Source organism: Dama dama, chromosome 17, assembly GCF_033118175.1.
Source record: "Dama dama isolate Ldn47 chromosome 17, ASM3311817v1, whole genome shotgun sequence".
In the NCBI taxonomy this organism is placed as follows: domain Eukaryota; kingdom Metazoa; phylum Chordata; class Mammalia; order Artiodactyla; family Cervidae; genus Dama; species Dama dama.
The window spans coordinates 28,978,283-28,992,184 of record NC_083697.1 but is presented as its reverse complement, the minus strand read 5'-3'; the positions used below and the strand labels follow the sequence as shown (position 1 = coordinate 28,992,184).

General features: G+C 42.7%; 1 protein-coding gene across 3 annotated transcripts in view; it reads right to left on the bottom strand.

Annotated features, from left to right (window-relative positions):
* Positions 1 to 11,711, bottom strand: part of SLC39A8 (solute carrier family 39 member 8) — a 79,727-nt gene extending 68,016 nt beyond the window's left edge. The window contains exons 1-2 of one of the 3 annotated variants that reach the window (XM_061164324.1): positions 11,394 to 11,711; positions 10,156 to 10,629 (exon numbers count right to left, since the gene is read on the bottom strand). In XM_061164324.1, coding sequence (XP_061020307.1) covers positions 10,156 to 10,374 — 219 coding nt within the window. In that variant the 5' untranslated portion in view covers positions 10,375 to 10,629; positions 11,394 to 11,711. Of the gene's footprint in view, positions 1 to 10,155; positions 10,630 to 11,050; positions 11,220 to 11,393 lie in introns of those variants that run through there. The other 2 variants (XM_061164323.1, XM_061164325.1) reach the window with 2 other exon arrangements.
* Positions 11,712 to 13,902: the final 2,191 nt, after the last annotated feature.

Here is a 13,902-nt window from a genome sequence, read left to right as displayed (position 1 = left end):
TCTCTAATGTTTACATTTTCAGGAGTTTATTACTACTGTTTGATGAAAAGGAAGAAGAGGCAAAGAGTAAAGTCTTTCTCAAGAGGAGAATCACCATGGAAACTAACACCAAATTCACTAGACTGATGTAGTTCTCACTGAACTTTTTATTTCCTTAATCCCTGCCCTCTTTTTATAGCAGTGCTTTCTTCTAAGTTGACTGACCCTAAGGTGTGCCGGCCTCCAGTGAAAGACAATTTTGTTGAGGATAGTTAAGCTCTTGCAAAGCCATATCAACTAACATAGTATTACAATGAAAATAACTATACATTGAGCACATAATTTGAGCCAGGCTAAGTATTTTACATCACTGTCTTTTTATTTGCTATTTGAATACAGGAAAAAACAGCATCTTTGTTTGATTTACTACACGTAATACACTAATTATAGAAATGCTTAAAATATAATGAATGCTCAGTAATTATTATTATTATTGTTCATATATCTTAGTTCACAACTACCCTATGATAAGTTTCATTCTTTCAGTTCACAGATGTGAAAACTAAGGATTAAGGAGGTTAAGTCACTTGGCTGTGATTCCCCAGCTAATAAGTGACAGAATTAGAATTTCAGCCCAGGCCTGGTTTAACTACCAAGACTAAATTGTTAACCATTTTGTTGTATTCTCTTCTATAGTTAGAGAGCTAAGAAACCCACTGAATGTATCGATGACAAGTGTATTATTTTTGAACTAGGTTCACAGAAATAAAGCTTTAGAGGCCTTATCAAGGCTCGCCTGAGTTTTTTACTCTATTCAGTTAAGTATAAATAAAGTAAGGTACTAAATATTTGGAGTTGGAAGGCATAATACTACTTTTCAGGTTAACACCTTTGATCTAGAATTCACAGATTTTTGTTTTTGTTCTCCTTAAACTTCAGGCCAAGAAAAACAACAGAGGATCTTTGGAAGGATATGGAAACCAAATTAAACAAGGCTCCATTCTGAAGATTTTCTATGTTCCAAAATTCCATCATCACAAAGGTAATTCAGTTGATAGTTTCATTTCTTTATAAAATAAATCTCAAGACTCGGCAAACCCATTTGGCTCCTGAGAGAGACACTGGGAACAGTTGGAGAATAAATTAGTTTCAATATTCAATTACGAACAAGAATCTACCATCACCTGGAACTGGAAATGGGAACACTCTCTGAAGCCTACAAGTTTCTTAGGTTGTCTAGAGTTCAGTAACAATCTTTTTTTTTAACAAATTGCATTGCAAATGATCCTAACATTAACTGTGTGCACTTAGTAATGTGGACAGTCCCTTGTGGAAATGCCACTCTGCATCCAAGTAACTGGCAAACTCTTTATTACCAACCGCATTAGACTAACACTTACTGCAGGTTGCTTTGCTTCTCCCTGAGAAGTGTCAATCCCTCTCAACTTCAGGCCTATTTCCCATGCCTATTTATATTCCTATTTTCTCCCCCAAGCCCATTGATTGTTGTTGTTCAGCTGGTTACTCGTGTCTGACTCTTTGCGACCCCATGGATTGCAGCATGCCAGCCTTTCCTGTTCTTCACAACCTCCTGGAGTTTGCTCAAATTCATACCCATTGAGTCGGTGATACCATCCAATCATCTCATCCACTGTCATCCCATTCTCCTGCCCTCAATCTTTTCCAGCAGCAGGGTCTTTTCCAGTGAGTCTGCTCTTCGCATCAGGTGGCCAAAGTTTTGGAGTTTCAGCTTCAGCATCAGTCCTTCCAATGAATATTCAGGGTTGATTTCCTTTAGTATTGACTGGTTTGATCTCCTTGCTGTCCAAGGGACTCTTTCAAGAGTCTTCTTCCCCAAGCCCCTACTACCAGCAAAAGAAATAAAACCTCAAGGATTCAAATGTCTACTGAATGTAAAGAAAAAATTCTTAAGCTGCAGTCATAGTTGAAAAGCAATGGGTTTTTATGATCGGAAGATGAAGACTTTGCCCCTCAACATCTGCCAAGGTGGACATCCTCAAGAAACAGAAATATGGTGTGAACCATGGAAAGCACGAAAACGCAAAATCTCCCACCCAGCTACTCCACTTTGAACATCTCTAAAGAGAAATGAAGATCTACCTCAATTAAGGGGAAAGTTTACTACACCCTCTCTCCATAACTGTGTTAGAGTTCAAACTCTCACCTCAGCGGCAACGAGAGTCCAAGAGTTAGGAATTCTGTTAAAATACTCTGCTCTGTCCTCATTGCTTCAACTCATTCCCTAGCACCGATGCACAATCCTCTTTCTCCAGTATTGTGCAGTCAGCAATGCAGCTGCTTCACAGGCATGAAAAAAGAGGACTTGCAGGATTAAGAGGAGCAAACTACAATGTATAAGTTACAAGGATATATTGTACAATGTACGGAACATAACCAATATTTTATAACTATAAATGAAGTATAATTTTTAAAAGCTGTGAATCACTATATTGTACACCAGTAACATACAGTATTGTACATCAATTAAAAAAATAAAAAAGATGATTAATTAACATGTATAAAAAAGAACTATCTGCCAGAGAGAATATAGCACAATTTCTTTTTAAAAAGAAGGACGTATACTCTAAACTGCCAAAAGAGAGAGTAAATTCATTGGTAGAATTTTAGAGTAAAAGTGAGAACAAGACTGAAAAATTTAACACTAGACATGGGTATTTCTCCCATACCCACAATCTATCTACAGAAGGAAGAAGTTGATTAATATGCCGTTCTCCAGGAAAACTTTGAAACTCAGAATTAGGAGAACTGTTGTTGCCAAAATATTTTCTCCAAGAAAAATTCAACATATAAGAGAGAAATAAAATAAATTTTCCTTCTATTAGAGAATTCACGGAACCCACTGGCAAATCCATCTTGTGATTAACAGCACAGACATTTGGTACTAGCAGATGTTCATCAAGTAAGTATTTTAAAAGCCAAACCAAACAAGCCAAATTCTCCAAAAACAAGAGAACTGGCTGACTAGTAACTCCTTCACGAGGTGTTTCCCAAAAGGCTCCCTCACTCTTTTCAACTAATACAGCATGCTACCAAAAGTGTTCATTTGGCAATTAATCACACACAGTCTTGTGACATGCCTGGTAATATTTCTTTCAGTGATTATTTAACTACTGCAGTTTTGCCTTACATATTTCCCACAAGTTGCCACCTATTTCTTAGATTAAAAGCTCTCTGAGGACAAGAATCCATCATCATCATTATAATTTCTTTGCCCTTAAGGTGACCAAGCAATGTAGGTAGATAAGTAACTGATGGTTAGATCAAAATCTGAAGTAACAGTTGCCCTGGCTAGAGACAGTATGATTTTCTAAAGTAAAATTCAAAAAATCCACTGTAGTACTGTCAACTACAAATTGGCACTTGCCAAGAGCATTGCCAGCGGCTGAACACCAAGGGCATTTGCCACCTGCATCTGCAGAGATTGAACCTTCAACACCCCCTGAGGGAGTTCCGGGTGGAGTGAGGCTCTCTGTGCTCCAGGCACTCCAGTGGAACAGGTCTTTTGATAGTCAGATATTCTCAGGAACTGATTTCATAAGCCAACCTTTGCATCTCCTCATATCTAGAAAAGTACTAAATCCCTTCATGATGACATCAGCTCCTAATAACTAGCAGAAAACCTTTTGTCAAACAAGTGCTTAATTGCATTGAACTCCCCCTTCACCAAAATATTATATATTGACCTTCCCACACTGCCTCTTGGAAGCAGTGTCTCAGAACTAACTGAGATGCTGTCTCCTCAGTCGCAGTCCTCACTTTGCCCCAAATAAAACTTAACTCGCAGCTCTCAAGTTATGCATCTTTTTTAGTCGACAGGATTTAGGATTGTCTGAGGTTCTACCACTTACTGTTTGATTTTTGTTGAGTTACATAATCTCTCGGAACCACATATTTCTCCTGTGTAAAGTTAATAATGGTATTGTTATCATAGGATTGCTGTGATTTTGAAATGTGTTAATACAAATAAATTGGTTAAGAGTATGTCATACAGAAAAAGAAAAAAACAATAAATCCTTAGATATAATTATTTATGTTATGTACACAAGGGTCTATGTGACTCCTAGAGTAGTGGGTGAAGATGCAAATTTGGGAGTTAGATATGGAAAGAATGAAGGATATTTTCTCATATGGATTACCATCATCCCTGGCAAGGGAGCAAACTAAGCGCTTGACATCATGGTCAAGTGAGCTATGAGTGTCTCTCATTTCTTCAAAACCTTTTGGAAACAATGATCACACTGTACACAGTCAAGTTAAATAGAACGATATAATAAATCAGAATAAGTCCATTGTCTTGAAGGAAAAGGCCCCAAAGACGTAAGTACAACCACACCCTTCCATCCTGCCATTCCAGACAAGTTTTTCACCTGAACAGGCAGGCTGGAAGGCATTCCCAGGACACTGATCCCACCATTTTTCAGAACATACAAGGGAGGGTGGGGGGGAAGAGGGCAACAAGAGATACTTTCTCTCATCCATCTACAATCAGTGCTTCCCAGCACATCCTTCATCTAATGCACTGTTAACCGCTCCCATACCACAAGCTATGCATACAATATGCATGTAATAACCACACACACACACTCCTCTGTTTGCTACAGACCACTAGCCTGACCCCACTGAAATAAGCCAACAGTTACCTCACTGCCTCTTCCTCTGGCATCCTCAGGCCATACATTAATGCAAGGAAAGGTCTAATAATAGTTACATGACCACTACAGACAAAAGGCTGCAGTAAAAAATACCTGTCTTTGGGACTTTTTTCCCTACTCCTCAGTCATGGCTGCTCTCCCAGGAGAAGGCAGAGCCTTTATGCTACCTCCTGATGGCCTCTCCAGGTTCAAGCGATCATTACAGCTCCTACAAACCACTGCAGTTTCCTCCTTAGTTCCTGTCTCGACCCACTCTGACACATTCCACACTCTCATGCAGAAAAATTTTCTAAAAACACAAGTCCGATCCCATTCCACTTTTGTTTAAAATTCTTTAATCAAATATATCATTCTATTATACACTGTAGTCATACATGCATTATGTCATACATCTACCTAGAAACTGTAAAGTCATGTGAGGGCTCAAATTGCCTTACTCGTATTAAGCAATCTTCACTCATTCATTCAAAAATATATATAATGGAAAATTCCATGGCAGTCCAGTGTTTAGGATATGGAGCTTTCACTGCTGAGGGCCCAGGTTCAATCCCTGGTCAGGGAACTAAGATCCCACAAGCCATCTGGCTCGGCTTAAAAGAAAAGAAGTGTGTGCGTGTGTATATATATATACACACATGTATATATTATATATACATACACATACACATACACATATAATGAATATGTGTTGTGTACCAGGCATTACACTAGCCCCTGAAGAGATGAGTCAGATCATTCCCTTCAATTTGTTCAAAATCATATTGGAGGAGGGGAGGACATTCAACCATGTGAACAGAAAATTTAAATATATATAAATTATTTACATATTAAACTACAATTTCAATATATGTTATGATTGCAGAGGCACCAACTATTAACAGGGCTTCTACTAAATCCCTGAAGAGGCTAAGAAAGGCTTCTTGGAAGAAGTTACGTAAACTGATACCTAAAGCATAAGCAGATGTGTATCCAGACCCAGGAACTACCAGCAGTCTACGAAGAATGGAGTAGTAGCAAAGGACAAGACTTGGGAAATACACAGGAAATAGACCATAAAAAGTCTTAAGCCACTTTAAAGTGTTTGAAGTTTGTCTTGAAGATATTTAACTGTTCTTAAAAAATGAGCAGTATGGTTAGGTTTGTACTTTTAAAAGACCACTCTAATTAGAGTATAGTAATTACTCAAAATATTTCTAAAACACATGAATAGCTAAGTCTCATCAGCATAATGAAAAAATTTCAAGAATTCAAAAAAAGAGAAATTGGCAAATCAGCAGTGGCTGTGAAGTCCTAGAAATATTTTATGGAAGAGTGTAGCTGGGTTTTTAAAAGTGTAAGATTTTGAGAGGGTAATTCAAGGAAATGAAGGACAACCCATCTGGGAACAGGAAAGGGTACAAGGAAGATAATGAGGTAAAAAGTGCTTGAATAAAAATATAAGGTGAAGTCACAGAAGAATGACTAGTTTAATGTAGTGAGTGCTAGGTCTGGGCAGGTTAAGTTGATATCTTAGGGTTACCCTTGATGTGCAGAGCCTCAAATGCCAGACTCCAGATTTAGACTTCACCAGCCAAGGGAATTCATGGAGAACTCAAAGAAGAGAGGCATACTCCAAGCATTGCTTTATGAAGACTGAATATGAATTGAAAGATGTCTCAAAACAACCTGTGAATGAAAAAAATAAGATGCAGGAGCTATGCTGCAAGATTTTTATCAAATGAAAAAAATGAAGTTAGAAGAGATAAGCAAAAATCAAAGGTTGAGTGATGGTGGGAAACAAAGGCTGCCTCACATGACAACCTGCCACACCCACACCCACATCCCCAGCACCCCCACCAACCCTCCCCAGGAGACTGATTTAAATAGAAACATTTCCTGCAGCTGAGTGTGATAATTTAGAAATGAGGGGTTTTGAAGGAGAAATGAAGAGAAAAGACCACTTGGAGAATGAGAAGGAAGGACTATCAGAACAAACAAAAGGTGGCACTGAGCCCATTCTTGAAGTGAAGTGAAGAAGTGAAGTCGCTCAGCCGTGTCCGACTCTTTGCGACCCCATGGACTGTAGCCTACCAGGATCCTCAGTCCGTGGGATTCTCCAGGCAAGAATACTGGAGTGGGTTGCCATTTCCTTCTCCAGGAGCCCATTCTTAAATCCCCTAAATTAATCACCCAGGGTATTTACTCAGTTGGGGCTTCCCTTTGTATTCTACACTTGATCTTAGCCAAACGGCCAAGAAGCAATCCCTTTGTATTCTAGAAACTCCCTCAGATAGAGCAGACCTACACTTTGTCTTGGGCCCCAGAGACCCATTTAGATAAAAGAGCTCCTTCCTCTCACTTGTTTGGCCTACTTCTTCTACCTGCTCTTTGTACCCTCAGAAACCATAAGAAGCAAAACAGTCAACTCAACTATTCTATTGTCTCCAGTTTGAACTCAAGTCACTTTGATGTCCCAAAGCAACAAGCTAATTTAATAGTACTTGCTGCTACCGCTGCTAAGTCGCTTCAGTCGTGTCCGACTGTGTGCGACCCCATAGACGGCAGCCCACCAGGCTCCTCTGTCCCTGGGATTCTCCAGGCAAAAATACTGGAGTGGGGTTACCATATCCTTCTCTAATTCATGGAAGTGAAAAGGGAAAGTTAAGTCACTCAGTTGTGTCTGACTCTTCACGACCCCATGGACCTACCAGGTTCCTCCGTCCATGGGATTTTCCAGGCAGAACACTGGAGTGGGTTGCCATTTCCTTCTCCTAATAGTATTTAGGGATACTGAAAAAATATTAGAAAACCTTCCGAGACTGTCTAAATTTTTAGCACAGTAGTCTGCGGGAAAACTGGTCTAAGCCCTCATCCAAAAAAACAATGTTATTTGTAAATAGATCTCATATAAGATTCAATAAATCCCTGGCCCAAAGAAATAAATTCTATCTTTTCAACTGTCTTCAAAGTCAGAGAATCATGTTTTTCACATTTATTATTATTCTACTTTGTTGCAGGTGAGGAAACTGAAGTTACCATCTTTAAGGTATAGAGATATTAACAGCCCTAAATTTTGCTCCAAATTGGATAGTCTCCTGCTGGAGCAGCTGTAAACGCCAGCAAATTAACAGATTCTTCTGGAATGGCATTTCATTCAACATCATTTAACTGATGATGGTTGTTATCAGTAGAACTTTTTTAAAACATCAAACAGATGTTTGCTAGGTCTGATCAAGTGATAAATTTTCCTTGGCTTCCCTTTGTTTCCAAAGTAATTATGGGCTTTTCCTCATCTCTTTTTGATGTCCACAGAGGCCATAATGAGGGTAGTTAAATATGCAAACAGAAGAAGGAAAAACAAGGTGTCAACATAGATATAATTTACCTATTGAGGTACCTCCTTACTCATAAACTAGGAATCATATTGCTAACAAACTTAAGCAACTTTCCTAAATTATTTAGGTATATTTTCCACTGTCTGCCAAGGTGTGGTTCAGGGGTCTTTTGTCCCATTATAATTCACCAGCACCTCCAAACATTGCAAGATAAGGAGATAATTTAAGTCAAAACAATGTGTAGGCTACAGATATGCAGCTGCAAGTCAAGTCCCCAAGCTTCTTTCTAAGCAAATGACGGACCACTCCTGCTCCTATCTAGAAATGCTTTAGTCAGCTCAGCTGTTTCCCTTGATTGAAGAGTCTGCAACTAGATGGAAAATACTTATGAAGTTAGTTGTTTGCCTTATTTTCTAAAACATCAATATAATATGAAGTCATTTCAGCTTTTCCAATGTATCATTTCTTAGCCATTACATTCTGGCATGTAATGCCATGCAAGAACCTGATAGACAGTTTACTAAAGAACTTGCATAAGAGGACAATAAAACCTTTCTAAATCAAAGGACGCGCACTCTGATACCTCATGGCATCAGAATCTTATACTTCTTTGGTACTGCATGTTTTAATTGAGGTAAGATATTTCTAACAAAATGAATGCCAAACTATAAGGTTATCAGCAAAGAATTTGTCTGATTAAAGGGGCTTCCCTGGTGGCTCAGCTGGTAAAGAATCTGCGTGCAATGTGGGAGACCTGGATTCAATCCCTGGGTTGGGAAGATCCCCTGGAGAAGGGAAGGGCTACCCAGTCCAGTATTTATTCTTGCCTAGAGAATCCCATGGACAGAGAAGCCTGGCGGGCTACAGTCCATAGGGTTGCAAGAGTCGGACACGGCTTAGCAACTAAACCACCACCACCACCCACTCCAGTATTCTGGCCTGGAGAATTCCATGAACTGTATGATCCATGGGGTCACAAAGACACAACTGAGCGACTTTCACTTCACTATCTGATTAAAATTTCCCTAATTGTAATCAAAGGCCAGATACATTGGGAAACTAGATTTCCAAGAGGAGAGTAACAGTATAACATTTCCAAACATTTTTTAACATTCTCAAACATTTTGGACCACAAAACTTTTTGTAACACAAACTAACATCACCCAGAAGTGACAAACAATAGGAAAGTACTGAATACCGCCATTCATCATCAGTTGTCACTGGAACCACAGCAGAAGGGGGGGGGGGGGGGGGGGGCGGAATCAAAGCACTGAGTTAACAGAGTTTTAAAAAGGAGAGGGGATTTCTGGGGAGGATGCTAAAAGCACATTTTGCTTATTTCACAATTTTAAGAAATAATCATAGGCTATTTATTATGGAAATAACGAAGAATCCCTAATACCCTTTTTGAGGTTTACTGACGGGTATGGTCTTAATTGCGCCTAGGTAACTTAGGGTGATCCTTAAATCTTAAGAATTACCAAACGCCTAACTAATGCTGTGTATCTGTACTAAGATAGGTTTTTGTTTTTTTTCTTTTTGTTTGAATGAATGAATGCATGAATATTAGAATCAAACCTTTGACCTGATAGATGAACAAAAACTATGGTTCTAAACCCAGTTCCATCACCAGTTGGATGTGTGATCTTGGTCTCAGAGCCCCCTCGGCCTCCTGGTCTCTATACAATAAGCCCTTCAGCCCTAAGTGCCTCCTATAACTTACACGGGAAAGACAGAACTACATTATACCTTGCTAGCAGCCGTTACCCATCAAGCTGCTGTTAACGGGGGTGCCTGTGAACCACTATCTCCGCCAGGAAGACTTAAGCGCGCCATTCCTATCTCAAACGCATCTCTCAAGGTGCTTCCCGCACTCAACTACTTCATCAACTTTTGCATAAAATCTTATAACCACAAGCGTCTGACGGCTCAACTCATCGGGCATAAAACTGCAATTTCTGGCTCCCTCGTCACCGCCAGCCCTTTAACCCCGGCTAGAAAGTCAGATCCGGTAAAAAAAAAAAAAAAAAAACAGGACCCGCCTTACACATGAGAGACAAAACCAAGTTCTTTCTCCTGCGCTTGTCCCCTTTAATCAACGTTCAAGTACAAATGGACGTCTCCGGACACCCCGGCGTTTGGGGAAGGGCGGCCCGACCCGGCCGTACCTGGTTGAAGTGCAGCTGTCCCGGCTCGGGGGCGCCCTCCTCGGGGGCGGCTCCCAGACGCTCCAACAGGCGCCCGAGCTGCGCCGCCGACAGGCTCCGGTTGGCGCCGAACAGGCTCAGCACATCCTCGCTGAAGGCGAGCCCGGGCCCGTCCGCCTCCCCTCCGAGGCCAGCGGCCGCCAGCAGCAGGAGCCCAGCCACCGCTCGACCCGGGGCCATCCTGGCCGGGGTTGCCCCTCACGGGCCCAAAACGGACTGGAGCGCACAGGGGCGTGCCGGGCGCAGCCGCGTCGGTGCCCAAGGGCGCCGGTCAGGCGTCGGCGCCGGTCCGGGTCAGCGGTGGCGCGGGGCGCACCTGGTCCTCCGGCGCCTTCGAAATAGCAGCAGCCCGCGACCTGCCGGGCATTGAAGTGGCGGTGCAGCCGAGGGGGTGGGAGCGATAGACAGAGCGGGCCCCCGGGCCTCCTGGAGAGCCTGAGATAAAAAGGACAAAGGGGGACAGAGATAAAGGCCAACCGGCTACCAGCCGGCCAGCCTCGGGAGCACTGCGAGGCCGGAGCCCTCGAACGCCCCGCCGGGCCTTGGGCCAACTGCCCCGGAGCGGAGTTTGCAGACGTCCCAGGATTAGCTTGCAGTGTGATGAGACATGCTCCTTCCGGATCTAAAGCCCCAAACCACGTCACTTTTTAGGACGAAAACTACACTGGCTACAGAACCCCACCTCCCCTTCCTTTCTCTCTGATTAATTCCATCAGCAAACTTAGAAGGGGTGAGGCGTGCAGTCCCCAGGCAGCTGCAGGAAATGGCCCCTTCGGGGTCCTGGGGTTTGACCGTCTAAACGGGACCCTCCCTCTCCCAGATCTTCCTTGGCAAGCAGAGAAGTAGGTGAGCTGACCTGCTAACCTCTCACCTCGCCTGTGTATTTCTGCGTCTGTTTTTGTCCACGTAAGTCAGTCCCTCTCTCCTTCCTTCTTTCCTCCCCTCCCTCCCCCTCTCTCAACACTATCCCTGGCGAGTCCGCAGTGAAAACTCTGAGCTCCGGCCCCGCGCTCTTTACAAATAACTGGAGGAGGAGGGCCCTGTCCCCGCCTCCCCGCAGCACGTGGTGCCACTCGCCGGCCTGGACTCCCGCGCGCGTCCACGCCGGGGCGCACAGCCGCAGCCCTCGCCTCTAGGCGGGCGCGGCGCACCCCTACCCCCAGCGGCGCCGGCTCCCACCCTCACCCTCGGGGAGTTACCTGAAGGCCACTTTCCGGTCGATCTCTCTCGCCTCCTTTCTGACCTTGGCGGTCTCTTTGTTACCTTGTTGAAACCAGCTTCCTGCAATGGAGCCTGGAACCCTCAGCATTGTCTAAGAGATTTAGCAGGAATTGCTTTTTTGTCTTTCTTAAAGCCAAGAGAAAAAGGAAACCCAATCTGGAGCGGTGGTGGCGAGCTCAGAGCCGGCACTGCTCTACCCGGCCCTTCCTGACGCCGCACGGGATATCCGCAGATCAGAGTGAATTGTTTGTTTGTTCAGATGAGAGTTCAAGAAAAGCCGACTTAGGTGTAAGGTCAACAAGTTTGTGCAAAGTGAACGCGGTGTTTGAGGGCAAAGGTTGTGTCTGGTAGCTACCACTGTCCAGAAATAAAGTGAAACCACGATTCACTGGGACAGAAGGACGGTAAGAGGAATTCAGAGCGCTGTTCTTGTATTTCACCGGGGAGGGCACGGCTTCCTAAAAGAGCACATTTTACAAGAGGCACTAAATCCAGACAAGGGGCAAGCAATCTCTTTTCCCACGAGGAACTTAGATGGTGGAAGAAAGAGACACGGAGAGAAAATTCCAGAAGGATGAGGATCTAGGGGGACATATCTGCAGGACTGTCCCTATGGAGAAAGTTTTGTTGTTTAGTCGCTAAAGTTCTGTCCAACTCTTTTGTGACCACATGAACTGTAGCCCACGAGGCTCCTCTATCCCTGGGCTTCCCAGGCAAGAGTACTGGAGTGGGTTGCCATTTCCTGTTCCAGGGGATCTTCCCCAGGGATCGGAACCGCATCTCCTGCTTTGCAGGCATGTTCTTTACCACTGAGCCGCCAGGGAAGCCACGAAGCTTTGCTAGTGTTCTAACCACAGAGCACGGAAGGCAGCAGTAAGAGGACAAAGTTACCAAGAGGAAGATTTCTGCAGAAAATAAGGCACAACTGCTTTGGGAGGCAGTGATTTCCCCATGATTGAAGGTAATTCAAACTCATGGGTATGTAGTAGGATTCCTGCCTTGGAGGAAGATCAACAAAGTGATCTTTATGGTGTGTCCCTTCCAATTATGAAATCTGTGTGTTTGTTGTTACTAATTTACAGAGCATTGGTGCCAAAGGGCAAATATTTCACCAAGGGCCTGAAGTACGTTCATATCACACTTCAGTTCTTAAATTACACAACTGATGAGGACACTTCAAGATTTTTCTTGGATCCTTACATATAGTTTGTTGCCTATTTTTCCTTTTGATCCCAATAACTCATGGTGATTCTTGGAAATCAATGAATGTTCTAAATGATTCATCTAAACCCAGCAAGTTCTTCATTCCCACTTGAACTGCAATGTTGATAAGATGTTGAACTTTCCACAATGTGAATGGGTTTCAAGTAATACAAATTTTATATTGTGGATTTTTAAAATTTTATTCATCAGTTATTTGGCTCTCTCTTTCCCTCTCTCTCTCTCTCTCTCTCTAGATATATATATATACATACATATATATATACATTTTGCCTGGATGGACTGGATGAAGCACAAGCTGGAATCAAGATTGCCGGGAGAAATATCAATAACCCGATATGCAGATGACACCACCTTATGGCAGAAAGCAAAGAGGAACTAAAAAGCCTCTTGATGAAAGTGAAAGAGGAGACTGAAAAAGCTAGCTTAAAGCTCAACACTTAGAAAAGGAAGATCATGGCATGCAGTCCCATCATTTCATGGCAAATAGATGGGGAAACGGTGGTTGACTATTTTGGGGGGCTCCAAAATCACTGCAGATGGTGACTGCAGCCATGAAATTAAAAGATGCTTGTTCCTTGGAAGAAAAGTTATAACCAACCTAGACAGCATATTAAAAGGCAGAGACATTACTTTGCCAACAAAGGTCTGTCTAGTCAAGGCTATGGTTTTTCCAGTGGTCATGTATGGATGTGAGAGTTGGACCATAAAGAAAGCTGAGTGATGAAGAACTGATGCTTTTGAACTGTGGTGTTGGAGAAGACTCTTGGGAGTCCCTTGGACTGCAAAGAGATCCAACCAGTCCATCCTAAAGGAAATCAGACCTGAATATACATTGGAAGGACTGACATTGAAGCTGAAACTCCAATACTCTGGGCACCTGATGTGAAGAACTGACTCATTGGAAAAGACCCTGGTGCTGGGAAAGATTGAAGCCGGGAGGAGATGGGGACAACAGAGGATGAGATGGTGGATGGCATCACTGACTCAATGGACATGAGTTTGAGTAAACTCTGGGAGTTGGTGATGGACAGGGAGGCCTGGTGTGCTCTGGTCCATGAGTCGGACACGACTGAGCGACTCAACTGAACTGAACTGATATACAGTTTGCCAAACCATCAATCTCACACGATAAATAGCAAAGTAATCAACCTACTCGGCATCTTCATCAAAAAAACAGTTAACATGATGTAAGCATGCTATAAAAGAGAGTATTCAAAAAATGTTACTAACAACCAAATTGGTGAGGCTAATTTCTACATCTAA